This window comes from Sardina pilchardus, chromosome 10 (assembly GCF_963854185.1).
Source record: "Sardina pilchardus chromosome 10, fSarPil1.1, whole genome shotgun sequence".
NCBI lineage: Eukaryota > Metazoa > Chordata > Actinopteri > Clupeiformes > Clupeidae > Sardina > Sardina pilchardus.
Genome location: NC_085003.1, coordinates 19,913,317 through 19,922,492, shown reverse-complemented (window position 1 = coordinate 19,922,492; position 9,176 = coordinate 19,913,317). Strand labels below are relative to the sequence as shown.

Below are 9,176 nucleotides of genomic sequence, written 5' to 3'. Positions count from 1 at the left end.
GACTAGCAATGTGCTGTGTTAAATTTACAAAGTGTGCTCCATTATGTGTGTTGGTAGATCAACAATGTAGCAAGATACAGTGTAATAAGAGCTTCAAATTATTCTTTACGAATAGACTATTAATTGGGATCAAACTCAGCAGCAAGGATCATAACATGCTCTAAATCCACAAGCCATATGCCTGTGGTCATCCAGCTTCACTGGTATCCTGTTGCCCATCACATTCATTTGAAAATGATGCCCTTCACATCTAAGGCTGTTCAAAATCTCTTTAGGCTTGAAAATACATCGACATGGTTATTCACCACTGTATTAGTTGTACAAATAATACAACTCATTTGAATGTCGATGCCCTGAAGAAGGTCGAAAGCGACCGAAACGCGTTGGCAGGTGGAAAGTACAATAAAGGACTTTCCGGAGTGCCTCGGATCTTCTCTCTTTTTGACATGAATTCATTTGATTGTCACTCAGCAACTGTAGGATGACGGTGGTTTAATGTTTTTTTTCTCTCTTTTTTTTTCAGAGCTGGATTATATTTTCTATTTATGTTATAAGACAGGAATAAAGAAAAAATCTAACAGTCATCAGTTTACTAGAGTAACCCTCTCAGATTATATCACATGACAGAGTCTGGTTAATCTTTTTATATTAAACTTTGGGACCCTCATACATATGAGGTCCTAGAGCATACTAGTCTATTTATACATATTGATTTTACACAATTGAATTTGTCCAATAGATTAACTGATATGAAATCTTGTAATGTAATGTAAATTTAATTTTATAATTACTCACATAATATCTTTTTATGTTCTATGCAAGTCTGCCGCAAAATCAACATTTTGGGTAATAAATAACACCCTAGCAATGTTTGTGAAGGTGCTGTAGAGACTCAACATGACCATGATTGGAAGCATTTATTCATTCAAAATAACTTTTAATAGTTATTGATAAAATCACTTGTTTTTTTTTCCACCATAATACTGTGAGACTAAAATGGATTTTTAGAAAAGCTGAATTCCTTTAGACACTCACCAAACAACATATTTACATACATGATTTTCTTTTCATAGAATCATGGCTTCACTCTGCTGTCCATGATGCAGGTCTCATCAACTTCAGCTATGTACAGGATTACGCCGCATAGTCACAATCAACAGTAAACAAAAACAAAAATTTACCGGCCTATCCCTTTATTCAAGGGGACTATTTCAAATGGCTCTCCCACACAGTTTCCATTTCTCTCTCTCTCTGTCACTCTTATCCTCTCATACTAACACACACACACACACCAATAATTTTCACAGACATCCACCAACGTGTTCATTTGCAATCATTTCTTCTATATAGATGATTCTTAAGCTGTGGATGTTCGGTGTCTGGAAATTTGCTATTGATTATAATATATATCTCTTGTTTTGTTGAAATCTGTTACTTCTCTTTTTTTATTATTTTTTTGGCAAATTTCTAATAGATCTACGGTGGTAGGAATGCAACTGCGTGGAGAGGAGAGGACACCTGAGGACACATCGCGCGCTCGTCTCCCCAGAAACACAACTCCCTCCTAAGGCCTCTCCTTTCCTCCCGGAGCTCCAGCACAGCTCTCATGCGCCCCTCTCATCCCTATCCCCGGATCCACTCCTCTGCCAAAGGGCCAATAAGAAGGCTGTCATGTCAAAATTCATCTCTCTCTCATACAAACACTCTCCCTGCATCCCCCCATTCTTCCCACTCTTTCTCTCTCTCTCTCTCTGGCTCATGTTTATGTGGGGCTGCTGCAGGTTTGGCTCTGCTCTGCGCTGCTCTAGTCCACTCGGCTCATTCCTGGCCGAAGCCTTCCGTCTCCTCGATGGCGTAGAGCAGCTTCTCGCGCAGCTGCTCCAGATTCCTGTAGGGGGGCAGGTCCAGCCGATTGAAGCTGGATTCAGAGGATGAGGGGAACAAAGTCAGGTTTAGGGGCTCGGAGAGGGTCAGTTAAACCTTTAAAATGAAAACAGGTTAAAAGCAAAAACACAAGCATGCGCCGGCTGCTTCACACTTCAGACAGGACTCACCAGGTGTGGCTTCTGGGCAGCCATGTCTCCTTCCCCACCTTATCTATGCAGAACTTCTGGGGACCATTGCTCCCTGATGAGACAGAGCGAGAGAGAGGAGAGAGAGTGAGACGGCATTGATCTCAAGCTAATCTAAAGCAGTAAACGCAGCGGGGAATTTCAGGTGAACAAGGAGACCAGGTGCGTACCTATGAGCTCGGTGAAGCCTCCCACCGGCAGCCGGCAGGTGCCCGTCACAAACTGCAGCAGGCGGATCCGCTTCTCGTTGTCCATCTCCTTCACCACCTGCCAGAACCAGTGGATCTGCTTGCTGTTCTTGGTGTAGTGGCGGTAGATGGTGTTCTTCTGCCAGTCGCTCAGGTCGATCTCCTGCATGCCGCACAGCATGAGCTGAGGGAGGGAACATGAAGTGACCGGTCAGTGGACGGGAGAAATTAAGGACATGGAAATAAGGACATCAAATAAGGACGGGGAAATAAGGACGTGGCGTCTTTTTGGTCAGCACACCGCGCACTGCTGCAGACAGCCTCCCTCACCTCCAGCTCCTTCTCGTCGAAGTAGCGCAGCCACTCCAGGGGCACCACCTCGTTGAAGCCGTCCAGGAAGGCCTTGGTCTGCTCCTCCACCCCCCGCATGAAGCGCCAGTCCGTCAGCAGCCTGCGCAGCCAGCACAACTCACAGTCACCACGGTGTTCAAAATCAACTAATCAATTTGCTATATTGCTGTTCCTGTAGCTTAATACCATATCGATAACCAAAAATATCTTAATTCTATGCATTTGTACTAATTGTAATACAGACTATTGCGTGAGTGATCCCTTAGCCAGTTTCACGTATTTAACTCATTCTGGTTAATTTTTAAGAAATTATAAAATAGCGATTTTGTTTTAGTTCAGTTTATTTTTTCTTTAAATCAAAGCAAAACAAAAATGTGCATCGAGTTTAAGCAATTTTGAACTTAATTGCTAAATCCATATAAACAGAGAGAACTCTTTGCTTTTAGTTTTATAAGTGACCGGTTTTTGTAATCTAATAGCAAACTAAAATGATTGAGTGCCCCTGGCCTAGGGATGTTCTGGTATGCCACAGTGAGGCTCTTTTATGAGATACCTGATGTACTCCTCCTTGTTTTCCTCTGTGACGAGTTCGTTCTCGCCGTTGTCCTTCAGCTGGTGTGTAGACACCTTCCCTAAGATCTCCATGTCCTGAGCATAGTAGAGCTCCACTCCACACTCCTCCAGATTGTTGTCTCTACAGGCGCACACACACACGCACACACACACACGTCAATACACCAAAAGCTCTATTCCCCACATGCGAGAGGCCAGTGAGTGGGGGTGTCGGAGGGGGTACTTACTTGACCCACATGATGGAGTTGTAAAACTCTGGGTCTATGGACTCCAGGTCCTTAAGGGTGGGCTTCTTGTTCAGCATGCGCTTGTAGAAGGGCAGAGTGAAGCCTGTGTCGATGAACTTGCCATGGTACAGCGCCTGGGGAGAGACAGACGGGGTGAGTGTGTGTGTGTGTGTGGGGAGGGGGGGGGTCACACACACTCACTCACTCACTCACTCACACAACCATATAGAATTACAATCAACATCTTTGTTCAGCTCATGTTGAGCGCGTATCTCTTGCACTCAAGTCGTCTGATTGGCGGGGACCAAAGGCAAACGTCAAAGCGAGCGGCGCTGAAGAGATCACGCAGGCCCGTAAAGGCAACACGCGCTCAGGAAGACGGCGCTCGCTTGGGTTACACTGCGGCCCCTTGGATAAGAGGCAGACTGCCGGAGCGGCGGGCTCCAAGATCAACACAGACGCCCGCTGCCCGGTGACTCACGGTCTGTTCAGCCCCGGCGCTCTGGAGCGGAGCGCCGCCGAGACCCACGGGGAGTCGGAGCACACACACACACTCAACACCAGAGCGGCCGAGAGAAACGGGGAGTCGGAGCACACACACTCAACACCAGAGCGGCCCAGACCCACGGGGAGTCGGAGCACACACACTCAACACCAGAGCGGCCGAGAGAAACGGAGAACTCTGGAGGGGATCGCAAATTAGGCCTCTGGGGAACCCAGGGAACAAAAAAAAAAAAAAGGTGGCTTTGAAGAGAGACAAGAGCAGCAAAAGTCAAGACTGTTTTAACAGTGCAAGACACACATAAAGAAAAGGCCTATATAGAGCATTTATATTGGGGTGTGTGTGTGAGGGAGAAGGGGGGGGAGGGGGGGAGTGGTGGTGTGGGATTGTGTAAGTAGCGTATTTGTAGACTAAATATAGGACTGGCGTCTGGGCGGGAGTTTGCTGGGTGCGGCAGTGAAGTCATGCCTGAGAGGGAGGGGTGGAGGAGAAGAGGGGCACTAGGAGAGGAGGGTGGTGGTGGGGGAGGGTGGTGGTGTTGGGGGAGGTGGTGGTGGTGGGGGGAGGTGGGCCCTTTTGGGGCCTGGAGCTTCTGGAGGTTGTCCCAGCGCAGGAGCTGGGAGCTGGGCTTGGCAGCGGGCAGGGGTGGTTGGAGCTGGGGTGGAGTGGGGTGGGGTGGAGTGTGCTTCTAGCATAAGGCCACTATTCACCAAATCAGAAACACACGCCCCTGTGTGTGTGTGTGTGTGTGTGTGTGTGTGTGTGTGTGTGTGTGTGTGCTCCCAGCAGCAAGAGAGTAGCTGCTCGTGCTGCCCCACACTGCCTCACACAGGCACAAGCACACAGGCACGTAGTGTTCGGGAAACTTTCCCCCAGGTTTGTAGAGGTTTCCCCGATACCTGAGTTTTCCACTGCTCGACGTGAGTCTGGCTACCTCCTGTTTGATTGAGGCAAACTCTCTGAATGGCCTTTTCTAAATGTCCTTTTCATTACAGTTAATTTATTCAGGTTGGGAGCCGTATTCCAGACTCCGCAAGCTGAAAGAACTCCAAGAACCTTGTGTTTTCTCTTGAGTCATTTATGATGCGCTATGGATCAAAGGATGTTGACGACCACCATCATCACTTTAAGGTCATCACATCTGTCTCTTATAATGGAAGAGTGCCAGGGGGGCTAGATGACTACATGATCACACAGTTCCATTCAGTCAAAGGCTACGTGTGTGTGTCTGTGTGTCTGTGTGTCTGTGTGTCTGTGTGTCTGTGTGTCTGTGTGTGTCTGTGTGTGTCTGTGTGTGTCTGTGTGTGTCTGTGTGTGTCTGTGTGTGTCTGTGTGTGTCTGTGTGTCAAGGTAAGCCTCACCATGGCGATGAATCGTCCAATGAAGCGGAAGTAAGTGAGGTGGTCTGGGTTGATGGAGGAGGCTGGGTTGATCTGCAGACAGTAGTTGTTCTTGCCGGCGTACTCAAACAGACAGTACATGGGATTGAGCACCTCGTGGGAGAGCAGGAAGAACCACTCTCTGTGGAGCAAGGGAGAAGCACACATCAGCACAGAGAGAGAGAGAGAGAGAGAGAGAGAGAGAGAGAGAGAGAGAGAGAGAGAGAGAGAGAGAGAGAGAGAGAGAGAGAGAAAGGGAGAGAGAGAGAGAGAGAGAGAGAGAGAGTCACTGACTCACTGAGAGGAGGTGAAGAAGGAATGAGAGAGAAGAGGAGGAGGTAGAGGGATGTAACCAGCACAGGGTGGAGCCAGAGTGTGTATTTGAGGAGAGGAATGGTGCAGATGACAGTGTAAAACCTCACCCTCCAAAACACAGTTTTAAGACACACATGGAAGCTTCTGGAATGACAGTGACTTATGACTAAGACACAATTTGTATGCGCCACCACACACACACAGACACACACACACACACATAGGTGGAGATTACACGCGACAGGCATGATTTCAACACATGATGAAATGGCAGAGCAAGAGACATGAAGTGACAGGAGAGGCCCTGGCCACCGATGACGCTGAGCACCACAGACACCATCACACACAGTACAGCATAATGGAAACAGACACACACAGAACTAACAACAGGGCTACATGGGAAAACAAGCACAGTTAGCCGCTCCGTCGCTACATCCCAGCGTGATTCATCGGGCCGTGATGTGGCAGTTTCCGCACACACCAAAGGAAAGGGGAGGGGAGCGCAATTCAAATTTGGACTGAGGCAAAGGCTGAAGTGTTGACAGAGCTGACCACTGGTGTGACGAGATCTGTGAATATCTGACCGTCTGATCGATGAGGTTTGATGAGAATTTGGTGAGCGCTCCACATGAGGGAGTCTCTGGATGAGGTCAGGTCTCGTGGTGCTGCCCAAGACAAAGCCATGGAGGCCACATGAGATTCTCCACGCTGGGTAGTATGACGTTCCCACATCTAAGGCTAGACTAGGACTAAGACTAAGCCATTGGCCTATTTCAACTGAAGGGACACACAGTTTGAAGTATCTAATAGTACAAACATGAATATTCACACGCACATACACATACTGTACACACAAACACACAACATGGTAAACATTACAAACACGCACACACACACACACACACACACACACACAACGCAGTACACAGAACTGAAGCCCCAGCTACCCACCATCACAAACACCACCACCACAAACACCACCACCATTGCCCCCATCCCTTCGCCTCGGCCCACCCCGCCCCACCCCCACGTGTGCATCCCAGGGTTGGGGGAGAGCGCTGGGGAGGCTGGCTGGCTGGCTGGGCTGGCAGGCAGGCGGGCTGACGCCGGGGGGGCAGCGCAGACACCTCCAGACATCCCGTCCGTGGTTCTACCCTGTGGTAGAACAGCATGACGTAACCTACCATAGGGTAAAACCACTGGCGCGACGCCCGAGACACACACACAAGGCAAAAGGAACAACAAAAAACTCACAGACAAAACAAAACAAAACACTACAACGAAAAAGGAGGGAGGGGTTACAGGACAGCATGGGCAGGAACAAGGAAGTGGAGGAGCACCTACAGTAACACCACAGAAACAATGATGAGGAACCACCCGTCACCAACCACACATACACACACACACACACACACACACTACACACACACATTACACACACATTACACACACACTACACACACACTACACACACATTACACACAGATGCACCAAATGAGCAGCAGACAGAAAGACGGCGTCACAGAGGAGTTGAGTGAAGAGAAGGAGAGAGAGCCAGAGAGACATCAGCAGGAGGAGTTGCTGAGGGAAACGACAGCACAGGGGAAAGGATGAGAGGGAGAGAGAGAGAAAGAGAGAGAGAGAGAGAGAGTCAGACAGCCAGGAAATGACTGCTGGGTGAGGCCCTTGGCGGGCAGGCGTGTGGTGTGGTGTGGTGGTGTGGTGGTGTGTTGTGGGTGTCGGCGGTGCCAGTGGCGGGACTTGCCTGGCGATGCCGCCGTAGTCCAGGCCCTCTTCTCCCCTCATGATGATGTAGAGCCGCCGCCGCAGGTCGTACGGCTTCATGTTCATAATCTGTCAGAGACACACACACACACACACACAACACACACAGACGCTCAGTCACCTCCGCCAGGTGGACCACCCTCACCTGTGTCCAGCGCAAACGGACACAGGTCCCCACCTGGTATGTTGAGTCCCTTGTGTACTGAAGCCTTACCTGCTGAAACGAGTCCTCAAAGAGTGTCTGCCTGGACACGGAAATTTTGACATGGCTTGGCAAGGCATTGGACTGCACAGAGAGAAAGAGACAGACAGACAGATAGACAGACAGACAGACAAACGGATGGACAGACAAAAAGAAACAGATGTGGGGAGAGAGCAAAATAAGGAGAACCATACGGGTGAGAGCACTTTCTGAGCTTGCACAAAAATACGAGATAAAAAAACAGAAGAACAGAAGTGGGTCAAGTCAAAAAGAAAAAGTGCTTAGGTGCAAAAGGAGGAGAGAGAGAGAGAGAGAGAGAGAGAGAGAGAGAGAGGGGTGCTTACATGGCACAGGAAGCGGAACTGATGGTATTTCCACCTGAAGCTGCGGTCATAGGCCCCCGGAGAGCCCCCCTGCCTGGACCTGCACAGAGAGAGGGAGAGAGAGAGAGAGAGAGAGAGAGAGAGAGAGAGGATGAGTGGATTTGAAAAGTAAACATGGGACTTCAGCATTCAATCCAATGGGTTCCAATAGTCCAGTGGGTGGGGTATGGTTGGTACCAAGATGGAAGCGGAGTAGCAGGAGCTTTGGCAGGACTTGCTTGTCTAGACTATCCCTTCCTCCCAACACTAGTGGCTGAGGACGCTCACAGCAAAGGCACAACGCAGACAACGAGACCACAGACCTGGTTGGGCTTTGGCTCCAAATAAAAAGGACGACCGAGTCGGAGTTTAAACCGCTAAGCTCAGGTAGGGTAGGGTAATTGATTAGTCATTGGGTATCCATTGATCTGGTCGGGAATGCTGGACCCTGTAGGTGAATGGCACCAGAAATACATGGAATAAACAGGCCCTGCTGTGGAGCTGCATGGGGAGGCCCAGTGAGCCTTACTGATGAGGCCAAAGGCAAAAGAAGTCATAAGGCAAGGCCCAGTCATGCAGCTCCGCCGTGAGGCCTTGGGCAGTGCTGAGAGGAGGCGCTGGGCTGTGGGCGCTGCAGGAAAAGGAGCTGGGAGGGGGAGGGGGGGGGGGGGAGGGGGGGAGGCTCGCCTGAGGCCCAGCGTGCCCGTGGAGGTGAGCCTGAGCCTGCAGCTGTGTTAGTACAAGACCCAACGCTCCAACTGCACACACACACACACACACACACACACACACACTGGATATGTGCCGAGTCAGCAGCGAAGGAAAACTGAGCGCGCAAAAAGACGGAGGGAAGAAAATATGGAAGCCGAGAGGATGAGTGAAAAACGAGTGAAGAAAAGGGGAGAGAGAGAACGAGAGAGAGAGAGAGAGAGAGAATGAGAGAGAGAGAGAGAGAGAGAGAAAGAGAGAGAGAGAGAGAGAGAGAGAGAGAGAGAGAGAGAGGGAGGGAAAAGCCACTAATATTCTGGCTTTTGTGTTCTCGCCGTTGCTGTGAGCGGAGTCCAAGCACACACTGGTTTTGGTTAGGGCTGTTGGACCACTAAAGCAGCGCTAACTACAAACATGGACTCCATCAGCGGTATCAAGCCGAAATCACCCTGGACATTCTAAGTGCCCCAGAGAGCCACTACACCCAAATAAAAAGGTTTTTACAATATAAT

General features: G+C 49.4%; 1 protein-coding gene across 1 annotated transcript in view; it reads right to left on the bottom strand.

Annotated features, from left to right (window-relative positions):
* Positions 1–902: 902 nt before the first annotated feature.
* The window catches only part of wwp2 (WW domain containing E3 ubiquitin protein ligase 2), a 39,221-nt gene continuing 30,947 nt past the window's right edge, over positions 903–9,176 (bottom strand). Inside the window, exons 14-23 of the mRNA XM_062546906.1 lie at positions 7,939–8,017; positions 7,607–7,678; positions 7,369–7,461; positions 5,275–5,430; positions 3,412–3,545; positions 3,165–3,305; positions 2,591–2,711; positions 2,243–2,444; positions 2,055–2,127; positions 903–1,918 (exon numbers count right to left, since the gene is read on the bottom strand). Of these exons, the coding sequence (XP_062402890.1) occupies positions 1,819–1,918; positions 2,055–2,127; positions 2,243–2,444; positions 2,591–2,711; positions 3,165–3,305; positions 3,412–3,545; positions 5,275–5,430; positions 7,369–7,461; positions 7,607–7,678; positions 7,939–8,017 (1,171 nt within the window). The 3' untranslated portion in view covers positions 903–1,818. The remainder of the gene's footprint in view (positions 1,919–2,054; positions 2,128–2,242; positions 2,445–2,590; positions 2,712–3,164; positions 3,306–3,411; positions 3,546–5,274; positions 5,431–7,368; positions 7,462–7,606; positions 7,679–7,938; positions 8,018–9,176) is intronic.